Source organism: Ipomoea nil, unplaced genomic scaffold, assembly GCF_001879475.1.
Source record: "Ipomoea nil cultivar Tokyo-kokei standard unplaced genomic scaffold, Asagao_1.1 scaffold2845, whole genome shotgun sequence".
Taxonomy (NCBI): Eukaryota; Viridiplantae; Streptophyta; class Magnoliopsida; order Solanales; family Convolvulaceae; genus Ipomoea; species Ipomoea nil.
Genome location: NW_017619273.1, coordinates 5,623,404 through 5,638,540, shown reverse-complemented (window position 1 = coordinate 5,638,540; position 15,137 = coordinate 5,623,404). Strand labels below are relative to the sequence as shown.

Below are 15,137 nucleotides of genomic sequence, written 5' to 3'. Positions count from 1 at the left end.
TTTCAGTTCAGAACATGAACCGTCCATTCCGGTTCACGATTTTAATAAACTCTAAATATTGAGTTTCGATTCTAAATTGTAATTGGAATATTTCGGTTTGGTTGCTATAGTGTTTGTTTGGTTTGAACCAAATTATGGTCATAATTTGTTGGAGAAAAAAATAAATGAAATATTTATTTTAAGGGTAAATATGTCCATTTAACATTTCAGGGGGAAAAATAGCCACTTCAATAATTCAAGGGGAAAAAATGCTATAGGTATATAACTCAGAGGAAAAAAGTGTCATTTTTCCTTAAAATAATTATTTACTTTAAAAAAAAAAAAAAAAAAAAAAAAAAACATTCGCCTCCGGCTCGTTTCCACCAGAGACGAAGGGGCCGCCGATTCGTCTCTCCCTGGCCTTGGAGAAGGTCGGAGATGAAGCCACCTTCGTCTATTGGCCATGGAGATGCCCGGAGACAAAGCCAACCCCTTCATCTCCATGGCCAGGAGACAAAGGTGGCTTCGTCTCTGACCGTCTCCATGGCCAGGGAGACAGCCAGAGACGAAGTCGACCCTTTCGTCTCCATGGCTAAGTAGAGACGAATCGGTCGGGCCCTTCGTCTCCGGCGGAGACGAAGATTTGTTTTTTTAATTACAATTATTTTTAAATTTGATAACCGTCACATCAGCATGTTTTCAGATAAAACAAGTCATTTTGGATTGATATTGCTACTATCAACTCGAAATGGGAACAATTATAAAAAATCAGATTCATATAGTTGTTTTTTGTTGGTTACGTAATTCCAATAAGCTTGCACAAGGCAAAAAGCAAAAAATGCACAACTCAGTATTGCAGGTTGCAATGGTTACCAAATATATAGTGTTATGCGCACGCCCGAATGAAGTAACGCACACACCAAAAAAACAAAAACAAATACCCATTCACGCCCCGAACGAAACACCCCACAACCCATCAAAGTACTCTTAGACTTTGCACATGCCCACCTAAATAAGCGCAACCACCATCGCATCACAATTTTTTTTTTTTTTTAAACACGACATGATGCAAACTTCCATTGCCAGAACTTTGCACATGTCATACCACACAAATGCACACGCCACCGTAACATTAACTTAAATTAAAATTACAAATGTACGATCGTCGAATTATATTTATTCTTGGTACGTTACTTTTTCAAATCTCAGAGTAAAAAATAAAATTAATTATTACCATTGATAAGATCCCTTATATTATAGTAAATATTTTATTTTAATTATAATTAAAATTAAACATCACAATAAAATTACTCTTTCACCCTCCTTTTTGAAATCTATCATTAATTAATTTGTATTTAACTTTCAATCATATCCATTCGTTAAAATTTTATTAATGGATGAGATGAGATCTCATCATATATCAATGTGATCTCATTGAATCCCTAGCATATATTTAGAATTAGGTGGGAATTAGTTGGGGAAGGAAATTTAAATTCCCTCCAACCAAACCCTCTATTACTTTTCACGTGTAGACGGCAACAGTTAATAAAAGGACTATAAGGGAGTGTTTGGTTGGATGGAAAACATTTTCCATGGAAAATGTTTTCCTAAAAGTGAAGGAAAATGATGTTTTATGTTGTTTGGTTGGATGGAAAACTTTTTCCATTGGAAAAAGTTTTCCTTAAGAACAAGGAAAACAAATTCCTAGCTTATGCTGGGTATTTTGTTTTCCATGGAAAATTAATATGACAATTTTACCCTCACCATTCTTTATTAATTACTCTTATTATTATTATATTATGTTAGATATATTAAATATAATATATTTAATATAATATATATTAAATATAATATAATATATCTATAATATATATATATATATATATATATATATATATATATATATATAATATATATTAGAGAAAGAGGGAGAGAGAGGAAAGAATGCTTTGTGATTCAAATTGATGATTTAAAATGGTTAATATCAAGCCTATTTATAGTGAATACAAAACTAGTAAAGCATAAATTTAGGAGATGCATGCTCCATGTATTGTAAAGTCATGACCCACTTACTGCATCCTCAATCTGCATGCATTGCCACAACTCCCACATACTTGGTTTAATTAAATTATAATAATAATATTATTATAACATTGCCTCCTTTAAACCAAGTTGGATATATTGGTCATCCCAATATCTTTCTTCAATTTAAGAAATGTCTCTGTCTTCAACGGCTTCGTAAAGATATCTGCAACTTGACATTCACTTGAACAATACTCAATGTTGATTTGTTTTTCAACAACCAACTCTCTGATTTTGTGATACTTGATATCAATGTGTTTGCTGTGACCATGAAAGACTGGATTTTTGGACAACGATATTGCTGACTTGTTGTCACAAAAAATAGTTGTAGGTGCTTCCTGCTCGTGTTGTAAGAACTCCAAAATTCTCCTTAGCCAAACTGCTTGAGTAGCACAGTTTGCTGCTGCAATATATTCTGCTTCTGCTGTTGAAAGTGCTACAATCTGCTGCTTCTTTGACGACCAAGAAAATATGGTTGAACCAAGATAGAAGGCATATCCTGATGTGCTTTTTCTGGTCTCCATATCTCCAGCCCAATCACTGTCTGTGTACCTAACAAGTTCCACAGCTTCATTAGTAGAGTAAAAAAGTCCATCATTACTCGTACCTTTGACATATCTCAGAATTCGCTTTGCTGCAGCCCAATGTGATTCTTTTGGCTCCTCCATGAATCTGCTAAGTATTCCAACTCCAAAAGAAATATCTGGCCTTGTTGCCACCAGATACCTCAGACTTCCAATTAAACTTTTATAAGCTGTAACATTCACATTCTTACCACACTCATCTTTGGACACCTTTAACTTTTCAGTTAACGGAGTCGAAACTGGTTTGGAGTTTTTCATTTTGAACTTTTTCAAAATATCAGCAGCATACTTCTTCTGTGAAATAAAGATTCCACCATCCATTTGAATAACCTCAAGGCCAAGAAAGTAAGACATAAGGCCCATATCGGTCATTTCAAACCTCTTAATGAGTGCCTCCCTGAATTCTGAGATTAGCTTCAAGTTGTTTCCAGTAAAAACCAGATCATCAACATACAGACAGATTAAAACAATATCACCAGAATCAGTGCATTTGACATACAAAGTGTGTTCATGAGGATATCTCATAAAACCACTTTCAACAAAACTAATATGACAATTTTACCCTCACCATTCTTTATTAATTACTCTTATTATTATTATATTATTATTATTGTGTAGAATTATATTTGTCATTATACTTATTATTCCTTACCCTTCCAAACTCAACCAAACAATGGAATTCATATTCCCAGTAATTTCTTTTCCACCAACCAAACAATAGAATTATATTTGTCATTATACTCATTATTCCTTACCCTTCCAAACTCAACCAAATAATGGAATTCATATTCCCAGTAATTTCTTTTCCACCAATCAAACAATAGAATCTGTTTTCTTGAAATTTATTTTCCATGAAATTTCAATTCCATTTCCCTTCAAATATTTTTCAACGAACCAAACGAGCTGTAATAAATTGAATTTGAAATTCAAATGTGATCAATTTAAAAATTTAAGACTAAAATTGGTGAAATCACCAAACTCAAAGATATTTACTCAAAAAATATTAGTCAAACTCCTGGACCTGGAGTCGTGGCTGCCCAGTCAGCTCTCGTTGTAAATTGTAACGTCTATCCTTTCTCCTCCCGTTGTTATCTTCATTACAGCTCGGACAAGCAAGCACTAAGGTCATCAATGGCGTCTTTCTGCTCAAACCCTAACCCTCACGCTGTGTTTCAGCGCCACAAATGCAAATGCCCTCTCGTTCGCACTAACAATGCTACTTGCGGTAGTTTCCTGAAGCGGGGATACTGCTCGCTCAGCAGCAGCAGCAGCAGCACAGCAACGAGTAATTCCTTCTCCTACGCCTCCGGCGTGGTACGATGCGGATTGGGGGCTCCAAGGCGGCCGGATTACATCCCGAACAGAATCTCGGACCCTAACTATGTGCGAGTTTTCGACACCACCCTCCGGGACGGCGAGCAGTCCCCCGGCGCCACAATGACCACCAAAGAGAAGCTCGACGTCGCGCGGCAGCTGGCCAAGCTCGGTGTGGATATCATTGAGGCGGGGTTCCCTGCTGCCTCGGAGGCCGATTTCGAGGCCGTCAGATTGATTGCGCAGGAGGTTGGGAATGGGGAGGGCGAACACGTTCCGGTCATATGCGGCCTTTCCAGGTGCAATCAGAGGGATATTGATCGGGCTTGGGAGGCGGTGAAGCATGCCAAGAAGCCTCGGGTGCATACATTCATCGCCACCAGTGAGATACACATGAAGTTCAAGCTCAACATGAGCAGGGAGCAAGTGGTGGAGAAGGCCACCAGTATGGTCGCTTATGCCAGGAGCTTGGGCTGTTCCGATGTTGAATTTAGCCCTGAAGATGCCGGGAGGTGTTTTACCTTTTACTTTACATCATTATTATATTTTCTGCTTTCATTTCCATTTGATTTGAAGTTCTTAACTCAGTTTTGCATTTTCGTCGGAACTTGGGTTTGTTTATTGCTTATATTAGGGAGCTTTAAATAATATATTAATATTCCTTTGTTTCTTTTGTTCTCTTTTAATTTTTTTATTCTTTATTGAGACACGTGAGTATTCCTTTGCTGTTATTAGTAGCTGTAATGAAGTAGGTTGTTAGGTAAAGAGAGACAGTTTGGCCCCTGTTTCTTGATTACTTAGAATGATCCACAAATTGGTAGTGTCATTGCTGCCTTTTGTCTGGGTTTTCGAGGACTTATAATGAGCATAAGAAATTAGAAATTAATCTTATATGATACTGTTGATCTTATGTAAACTCAGAAACAAAGTTCACAGTGGTGTGCTGCTTCTTCTACTTGGTACCCAGATAACTAACATCATTAGGAAGTAGGACCTTCATTCACTTTAAACGTTATAACCCTCATCAACAGTATTCAATCTGTTAGCTATTGTTTGTTTTAATGATTCAACCTTCTCCTTGTTATATTCCTTTCAGATCTGACAGGGAGTTCCTTTATCAAATACTGGGAGAAGTTATCAAAGCTGGGGCAACAACCCTTAATATACCTGATACTGTTGGCTATACACTTCCAACCGAATTTGGACAACTGATCGCTGATATAAAAGCCAATACCCCAGGAATTGAAAACGTCATCATTTCAACACACTGTCAGAATGATCTTGGGCTTTCTACTGCTAACACATTAGCTGTATGGTTCATTTAATGTTACATAAAAAAGTTCATGAAGTTCAAAATTCTCTGACAGTGAAGCTTATTTCCAGGGAGCATATGCTGGTGCAAGACAGGTAGAAGTCACAATAAATGGCATTGGTGAAAGAGCAGGAAATGCTTCATTGGAGGAGGTAGGTGAATAAAGCTGTTATACTACAATTCATGCGTATATGTATATTTTCTCTTCTTGGTTGTAATGATATTGTTCAGGAAAGCACTAAGGAAGTGCTTGCAAAAGAGTTACAGATAGGTCAGATTTAGAATGAGCTAAATCTTGTATAATTTATTTGGAGGCTTGATTTAAATCCTTTGTTTTGCAAGGTCCCCCTTGGTGCCTTGATGAATATATTCTCTCTACTCATCAAATATATATATATATATATATATATATATATATATATATATAAAAGAGATTTTCTTCAGAGTCATGTATAATAATGTTGTATGCTTGGTGATGTTGTAAGGGAAGAGTTTAACTTTTACCTTTAAGTCTTTAACAAGCACAAAGTACATCATAACACCATGGAATTTTCGTATAATATAATATAACTGTACCCTTAATTGCTGACAAAAACATTAGTGACCAGGTTCCGGCATATATGCATATACTTTTATGCATTTACATCTGACGTTGAAGATGGTGAAACTCCTAAATTGTATCTTGAATATGTGCTTATTCTTAATGATTATTCATAACAACTTCTGGACTTGCTTTTATTTTATAACTATTTATGTTGTATTCTGTGACATAGGTTGTAATGGCCTTGAAATGTCGTGGAGAGCAAGTACTTGGTGGCCTTTATACTGGGATCAATACACAACATATTATCATGGCTAGCAAAATGGTATTGAGCATTTAATGTCTAGTAAATTTTAAGAACCTTCTCTGGTTTGGATTCATTTCGTGTTTGCTTTACACTTGATGATTATTTGATGTCCAGGTAGAAGAGTATACTGGTTTGCTTGTGCAGCCACACAAAGCCATTGTTGGGGCTAATGCTTTTGCTCATGAGAGTGGCATCCATCAGGTCCATCTTATTCTCTGATCTATAAAATGATGCAATTACATTATGCATTGAGCCTTTTGCTTCCTTTTACCCTGTCTAAATGTTCAAGCTAATGCTATGTACATGTTTTTGTGTGTACCCAGTATAAAAACTGTTCTGAATTATCCTAAGAGGGGAGTGAATTAGTATATTGAAATTTGTGCCTGAATCACCAGGAGAATAAATTATTTGACCTGCACTTTATAAGCTTTTCAAATTAGAGATTTGTAGATAATGAATCAAACACACGAGCAAATAAGATAAAGAGCAAAGGTAAGTGGATATCGTGATTTTATAGTTTGGCAATGCCTACATCTACCACTTAAGGACCCCTTTCTTAGGATTTAATAACCCACTATCTTCCAGCTTTCTTCAGGGTTGGTGGGTGCCAGTGCCAGTGTGCCACAATCAACTTCACCAAGCACACTCTCATTGGTGGTTTATACTTTATACTGGCTTCCACTATAGCCAAATCACTTCAATGAACATGCCTTTGTTGCCCTTGTTGATGGGTATACCTGACTATCTCTGGTAGCCAATTTACTTTAACTAACACATCTTCATTGATGGGTATCTTTAGCCATTGACAATAGCACAAATCACAGTTATTTCCTTGAACACAAAGAACTTGATTACAGTTGGTACAAATCATAGGATGGATAAGTGTAGAGTTGAGAGCATTATAGATTGAGTATAGATTATCAACGTGTAAGTGTAAGTGTATAACAGTGTAAGCTCAAATAACTCAATATAGGAAATTAGAAAGCTAGGAGGACGAATACAAGCTTGAGGATAAAGTTGAATGAAGCTTTGAAAGATTGGTAAAATTTAAGTTCTAGCTTCTTAGTAAGTTAGTAGTGACTAATGAATGACAAATTTAAGGCTCAAAACACAGCAGGTTGAAGAGTAAATATACAAGGTTCCATACTAATGAATGCTGTAAGTCCTCCCATTTATATATGAGAAATAAGAAATGAGAAATGGGAGAGAGTTCAGGTTTTAGTTGTTTATGACCATACTAGAGAGGATTAAATGAGGTAGTTGTAACGGATAGTTGTTTATGACCATACTAGAAACGTGATAAGCATGCTTTCCTTGACCACAGAATGCAAAAGAAAAATAGGGAATGGATGGACACAATAATACTACAAAAGAAAGTAGGGGTTAAGAATTGTATTATTAAAATTTTAAATGTTTATTGAGGCTCATATTGTGATGTGAGTCTTAGTGCATGATATACCAATATACCAATTGCTATAATTTGATCATTTACAATAAATATGTTCCACATTAACCTTCTAGAGCACTATTCCTATGAAAAATAATTAAGCATGCATTTCAAATCTTTCCATCTTATCTGCATGCAGTAGCCTTTTCTAGACTTCCCCCCCACTGGTACAATATGCCTTATTTGACTTGAACAGCAAAACCCTTGGAGGCTTTTATGGAGGACTTTGATTCATTTCCATAGTATACATCCTTTTGTATTTTCAAAACCCAAATCATCTCCAAACTGGAATCTTCTGTATTCCCAAATGAAGGAATACTCCTCTTCTTTGAGGGAGTTCAGATAAAGACAGAAAGAGAAAAACAATCTGATGATTAATAACAGGTAAGCTATCAGATGAAATATTGGAAGAATGAGATATAACAAACATTTCTCCCAGAAAAGATAGCTCTCAAGTTGGGTAAAAATGTTAAAAACTTGTGTGAAGCAAAAGTACTTATTTAAGAACATTTCGTCCCAAAAACAAGAAGCAACAATCTAGAGGATGCGTAATGGGGAGCCCAAAAACAAATTTTGTAGTAGTAGTAATAAGCTAGATGGTGCAATACTTAAAAATACTATACATAAATGCGTAGAGTATATACAGAACTAGAGGTAAAGATATGAATAAGCCTGTATTCCTTAATCCTTAAGGTGGCCTTTTGTTCAAGTCATATAAGATAACAAAGGTAATGTGAGGCTGTGAGCAAAGTTATCTTATATAACCTTGTTTAGTTTAAGTTATGAGATAATATAGGTTATGTGAGAATGCTGCCACATCAGAGTTTGAGGTTATATCAAGGTAAAATTATGACCTTCAACACCTTAGGTATTTTAAGATTACCTTGGTTAAGGACCTTGTAGTCCAATGGCACCAAGTGGAACTCCCACATGGGGAGGTTGTGGGTTCGAGCCTCAGTGGAGGCGCTATTGACTCTCTGTGCTTCAGTAGGTTGAGAAAGTAGTTATCAATAGATACTGCATGTAATAGAGTTAATAGTATTCAAAAAAAGATTACCTTGGTTATGTAGTATGGTTTTCCATCTTTGACCTTTAATAAACATGCATATATATATACACACGCACATGTGTATGTATAAATAAATAACTAAATAATCTCTCTCTCTCTCTCTCTCTCTTTCTCACACACACATATATGATTATTTATTGGTGTGTATATTTATTTATGCAATGTAATCCTTAACCAAAGAGGTTAATATTACAATTCCACAAGTTACAAATTTAGGTAAGCATATAAGGTAATCTTACATTCTCGCAATCTCATATTATCTTTTAGAAGGTATTCTTTTAGGGTAATCTCACGTTCTATTAACTTAAATGCCCCCCTAAGAGAAATCTTATGAATGTTTTACTGCTTCTACAATTTAGTCTAAGTGTCTAACAATTTAAACTGGATGAACCATGCAAAACTCTTCCTCACTCCTTTTACAGCTCAAACTACTTTTCAATATTTCCTTAGCAATAAATGCTGGATCTCCTCTTCTTATTCTTGCTTTATTCTTTGCAGGATGGAATGCTAAAACACAAAGATACTTATGAGATAATGTCTCCTGAAGATATTGGGCTTCATCGGGCTAATCAATCTGGTATTGTCCTTGGAAAACTCAGGTATTCTCTGATTTCCGCATCAAATGGTTTTGTCCTAGGTGGTAGAAGACACATTATGTCGGGGTATTAGTGTGTTGATATTTATACTATTTAATGTATGATTTTCCCCTTTTGCTTTTGAAGAAGTTCTTTCTATCAGTAGCAAGCATGAGATGATGTTTGGTACAGGTCCATTATTTTTAAATCATGTATACTATTCAGATTTCCCCCCCCCCCCCCCCCCCCCCCCCTCAAATTACACTGTTTGGTACAATTTTTCTTTATATGATATGGTTACTCAGAAATCATGGACATTGACTTACATGTCTATAACTATGAATGCTGTAATTATTTGCCTCCTTTTTGTTTGCACAGTGGACGCCATGCTTTGAAAACCAAAATGCAGGAGGTAAATTGTCTCTCTTTGTTTACAAGTACATGTACAGAACTACAGACACATATGTATAGATATATACACATAAATATACTTGCATAGATATACAAATATACATATATACTAATATGCATGTGTGTCGACTGTCGACCCAAACATTTGTATGCATGTGTATACATTTATATATGTTAATGTGTTGTAAAATGCTATACTTTTAATATAAATTATATAATTCCTTGCTTGAAATTCCATATGATATCAGATATCTCTTTTTTAATTGTTTTGCAGCTTGGCTATGACATTGATGGGAAGGAATTTGATGACTTATTTTGGCGTTTTAAATCTGTGGCTGAAAAGAAAAAGGTAAATTAGAACTATTGATAACTTTTGCTCCAATGAAAATTTCTTCCTTTACTATCTGTGCATCTCTGGCTTCTATTTGTTTGGGATTCTTCTTACTACATGAACATGTATTACATGTTAGAAAAAGAAAATACTTATTAGTGATTCTCCCAGGTAATTGATTGACTTAATCTCAGTAGGGAGCCGGGGTTGCCCTTTAATATGGAGTTTAGTCTTAGCCAGTCTAGGTTGTTTTTCTTTTTCTGCTTTTTTGCCTCTCTCTTTCTTTTACTTTTAGGGTGCGTTTACATTTTTCATTTGTCTAAAAAATGGAAATTTTGAGAAAAAAAAAACAAAAAACATGATTATTTGCACAATTTTCTATTTTGGAAAATGGAAGATTAATCTCCATTTGAAAAACAGTTTTCCATTTTCCTGCATAACTGAGGAATTTGGGAAACACTTTTTCTTGTTTTCCAAATACAAAACATGCATAATTTCGCCTATAATCACCATTAAGGGCCCATTTGGAAATTCAGAAAATGACTTTCCGAAGTCATTTTCGGATTTTCCTGTGTTTGGGTATTCAAGGAAAATAAAGTAAACGAAAAATATTCATTTTGGTCAACGGAAAAAGGCCCAATTTGGGGAAAATGTCTTCCTAGATTTTTAGTCGAAAGACATTTTTTGTATTCTTTATTTTTCTGTATTTATCTTCGCTCTCATCTCTTTTCTAGTTTCCAAAATATTATTACCACCACCACACCATCACAACTACACCACCACCACCACCACACCACTACCATCACCACCACCACTACCTTCACCATCACATCACCACCACCACAACAACCACCGCCACCATTTATTATTATTATTATTATTATTATTATTATATTATATAACAAATAATTAAAATGAACCAAACAGAAAAAATGCAATTTCTTAACTTTTAGCCAAACATAAAAAGATAATTTTCTGAACTTCAGTCAAACATTAGAAGATTAAATTATTTTCTGGAAAATGAGTAATTTTTTGGGAAACATTTTTAAGGTTTCCAAACGGACCCTAAGATTACCTACAAACTTCTAGTTTACCTATCTATTTACCATTCTACCCCTACAATCTACATACTAATCTATTTACTCTTACCACTAGTACCACCTACCTACCTCACTCTCATCCTTATCTACTTGCCTATCTATCAACCATTATGACTACATTCATTACCATCTTCTCTTATTTTACCACAATCATCTATCATCTATTCATCTCTATTCCCATTTATTTATCCCAACATAACCTACCTATTTGTATTTAGGGTTAGGCATTTTTCATATTATCCGAATTGGAACTTAAAATTTGAATCAAATTTTAAATTTTGGGTGAATGTTTTAACATGTCTGAAAATATTTTCAATATTGGGTAAAAGACCACTACTCAGATTTTTTGAATTTGTGATTTATTTTTATAACTTTATAGTCCACAAATTTAATTTGGAAAATGAATGTGGACAATTTGTTCAAGGGGGTCTGTCTCCTTGGTCTGCAAGGCTGAGGGTATGTCCTTGCTTTTTAGTAGAACCTCATTTTTCGTTATTAATAAAGTTCTAATTATTAAAAAAAAAAAAGAATATGGACAATGGGTGATGGTAAATATGTTTCCTAAACTGGAAAACAAAAAACAAAGAATGGAAAACTAAAGAACAGAAAATCGAGAATGGAAAATTGGATAACTAAGGTAAACACACAAATTTTCTTTATTTGTGTGTTTATTCCTAAATTTTAATTAAGGTTTTGGCAAATATTTAGTCAGTAAATAGCTGAGGCAGTTTATAGTGGCAATTATTTGATGTTTATTTGACCTTGATACTGTATAGCTGTTTCTATCCATCTGCTAGATTCTAAATTTCTAATTTTTTTTTTTTTTTTCAGAAAATTACAGATGATGACCTAATTGCGCTCATATCAGATGAAGTTTTCCAGCCACAGCTTGTTTGGAAACTTGGAGATTTACAGGTTCATATGGTCTACGCTTATGTTATAACTTTCGTAATTGAGTAAGGATGTTCAGTCAATTAAAAGCATGTAATCCCCAATGTACAGGTGACATGTGGCTCACTTGGCCTTTCTACTGCAACTGTTAAGCTCATTGATGCCGACGATGAAGAACATGTTGCTTGTTCTGTTGGAACAGGGCCCGTTGATGCAGCTTATAAGGCAGTTGATCTCCTCGTAAAGGTTTGAACTGGACTCCTGGTATTTTCATTATAACAATGATCTCTAGGACCTAGAATTGTTTTTCAGATTTAAAAAGATGCAAGAACAAAGTAGTTTTGTCTGCTTCTTTGCTCTGAAGCGTAGTGATAGATGTTTCTAACCATTCTAACCGCAAACTACTGATGATCTAATATCCACAAGGACCACAGGGCAATATTCTATGGTCCAATTTTCTTATGGAGCAGCAAATAAAAGAGATGGATATTACATTGTATTTTAATCACTCTGACTCAAACAAGGCTGAACCCAGTATAGTTAATTAGGCCACATGGATTTTATGGCCCAATTAGGATAAACAGCTTAAAATATTTTACTTTTCAATAAGCTCAGTATAGCTACGAGATTTTGCCTTTTTAATTGGCATTTGAAAAGCTGTTTCTCTTTTTATGATAAGCTTATGGACTATAATGTTAGCTACTTTAGCTTTTCTTCTCATTCTCCTCTCTTTGATAGTTTTTCTGCTCTTCATGATGGCTTTAGATTTCATCTTTTATCTGATAAGGGGGAAATTCCTTACCTTGCCACTTAATTTTTCTTAACAAAATTTTATTTTCTTCTAAAAGAACAGTCATATGCTCTTTTTCATAGGCATATCCAAATGCAGTGAAGAACCAAAAAAAGTGCTTATTACAGTGAATAAGCTCATTAAAACTGGGCTCATTTCTCCTTTCAATTCAATCAGACACTAAATCCATCACGAATCCTTGAGCTAACATGTCTTTCTTAATTGCTACAATCCTAGTGAGTTGGGTTACTACTCTCTTCTCTATCTGCCTGTACTGTAGCTTGTCACTTTCTAACTGATAACTAAAAAGGTTACAACAGTAGGGTTAAAATATCCCCTTGAATCACGAAAGTGACTGTCCAGGTGCACTGCCATGATCTACAAGTTATGTTTCATTGAGTTGGCACCATGTAGTATTTCTTTTTATTAATGCTATCTCCTTATTGACACCTAAACTATAACACATTGAAGGAGAGTCCATCTCATCTTCATACAATTACTATCACAAGATTAAAGATAGCTCAAAAGGTGGAAATATAAGAGAAGCAGGAGATATATTGGATAGCTCTCTATTTGTTTGATGTGGTTGATTTGGAATGAAAGGAATAGTCAGAACTTTGAAGGACAAATGGAAAAGTTAAATAGTTTTAAAGATCTTTTTTTTTTTTTTTTTGTTTTTTTTTTAGCGTTCCCTTTTATTTTGGATTCATGGAAAGCCTACTGATAGTGGTGTACTTTAGCTGATTTCTTAGATTGGCTTAAACCTGTTTAATTGTTTGGAGGCATCTAGGCATGATGTATCCCCTGTTTTGTTCTGGAAGGTTATTCCTTGGTGTCTATAAATATATAGCTATTAACTGATGTGCGTGTGCTGTATAAAATATAAATCGAATAAAAAAAGATTACCCATATATGGAATCTTAAACCTTTCTCTTCCTTCTTATTTTAAATTATTTGCTCTCAATATGTAGGTACCTGTGACGCTCCTCGAGTATTCCTTGACTGCAGTTACAGAAGGTATTGATGCCATAGCCAGCACCAGAGTTTTGATTCGCGGGGATAACAGCCACACATCAACCCATGCTTTAACTGGAAACGTTGTAAATCGTACATTTAGGTATACAAGTTTTATCTCCTCACTTTCATATTTTCCCTCAAGGCATAAAAGTAAACATAAATCTCTCTAGTTCCATGTCAAAACATTCATTGGTTGCATTTCTTTCTAACTTTTTAAGTAATTAAAAACGAGAACTGAATTTTGTAAATATTTTGCTGTGTTCTTTCTGTTGCTAGTGGGACTGGTGCCGGTATGGATATTGTAATCTCCAGTGTTCGAGCCTATGTTGGTGCCTTGAACAAGATGTTAAGTTTCACAACCCTAGTTTCAAGATATAATAAAACCGAAGATAATGTAGTTGCCAAGTGAGGTGATTGCGGAGAAAAGAAATAGTTACAATGTGGTTGCAGCTTTATCAATTGCAGAACAAGCATGGAACATAGAGACAGTATTCAGATCAAGTTGGGAGATTCTGTAAATTCTCTTGCTTGTATTTTATTTGAAAAGGTGTGTTGTGTGGTTAAAGGTTGGTGTCAACTAACTTACAGAATACTTTATTACCTAATAATTTGTTGCATCAGAAAATGATAGTTTATTCGTGCATATTTGGTTATTGCATGAGTGGAAAGTTTTATGGTGAGAGGTTGAATTGTGAAAAGTTCCTTTGAGCTTCTTTTTATAACATTTTCAAAATTGTGGCAAATTATGCTGTGCATCCGTATGCACTCTGCATGGTGCATACGGATGCAAAAACGATGTCGTTTTGCATAAAACGCCCGCCCTACTTAAAAAAAAAAAAAAAACCAGTTTCGATTCCCAGCAACAACATTATGTTATTCATTTTTAGTTCATTCATTTTGGATTTTTTAGTTATGAAGTTCTGGAAGTGTAGTTATGCAATTCTGGATGTGTAGTTATAAAGTTATGGATGTGTAGTTATGAAATTCTGAAAATGTAGTTATGCAATTCTGGAAGTATAATTATGCAATTCTGGATGTATAGTTATGAAATTATGAAAGTGTAGTGAAATTATGAAGTTAGACGTCAAAATGACGTTGTTTTTGCATCCGTATGCACCATGCATGGTGCATACGGAGCACAGCATAACGCTCCCAAAATTGTTGAGCCCCCTAGTGGTTGGATTTTGGATCCCAAAGAAATTATTATTTTTTTTAATGCAGAGGAAGAGTGGAACCCCGGGGAACAAACAAAACTAGTCACCGCGGACAAAAGGAACTCCTAGACAATCCTTGCGGATATCCCAAAGAAGTTATTGATTAATCTAGTGAGGGAATATTAGGGCATCCACACTAGTGGAGAATGCACACATTTTAAAAAAAAGGAAGC

At 34.9% G+C, this 15,137-nt stretch overlaps 1 protein-coding gene and 1 long non-coding RNA gene across 2 annotated transcripts; one reads left to right on the top strand and one right to left on the bottom strand.

Annotated features, from left to right (window-relative positions):
• Window positions 1-3,676: 3,676 nt before the first annotated feature.
• On the top strand, window positions 3,677-14,448 carry LOC109160031 (2-isopropylmalate synthase A-like). The gene is made up of 12 exons (XM_019308140.1): window positions 3,677-4,471; window positions 5,056-5,269; window positions 5,343-5,423; window positions 6,045-6,137; window positions 6,234-6,320; window positions 9,134-9,234; window positions 9,589-9,622; window positions 9,896-9,970; window positions 11,884-11,967; window positions 12,055-12,189; window positions 13,705-13,850; window positions 14,027-14,448. The coding sequence occupies exons 1-12, from the start codon at window positions 3,777-3,779 to the stop codon at window positions 14,157-14,159; spliced, it is 1,878 nt and encodes a 625-aa protein (XP_019163685.1). The 5' UTR covers window positions 3,677-3,776; the 3' UTR covers window positions 14,160-14,448.
• LOC109160037 lies at window positions 7,640-9,127 on the bottom strand. Its single transcript, XR_002050674.1, has 2 exons — window positions 8,624-9,127; window positions 7,640-8,449 (listed from the first exon to the last, which is right to left on the bottom strand). It is a non-coding gene; the product is annotated as an uncharacterized LOC109160037 (long non-coding RNA).
• Window positions 14,449-15,137: the final 689 nt, after the last annotated feature.

Coding starts and splice junctions, on each gene's coding strand:
- LOC109160031 (XM_019308140.1), top strand. CDS start 3,777: ATGGCGTCTTTCTGCTCAAACCCTAACCCTCACGCTGTGTTTCAGCGC. Junction 9,235..9,588: donor ATTGTCCTTGGAAAACTCAG/GTATTCTCTGAT, acceptor TTGTTTGCACAG/TGGACGCCATGCTTTGAAAA. Junction 13,851..14,026: donor GTTGTAAATCGTACATTTAG/GTATACAAGTTT, acceptor TTCTGTTGCTAG/TGGGACTGGTGCCGGTATGG.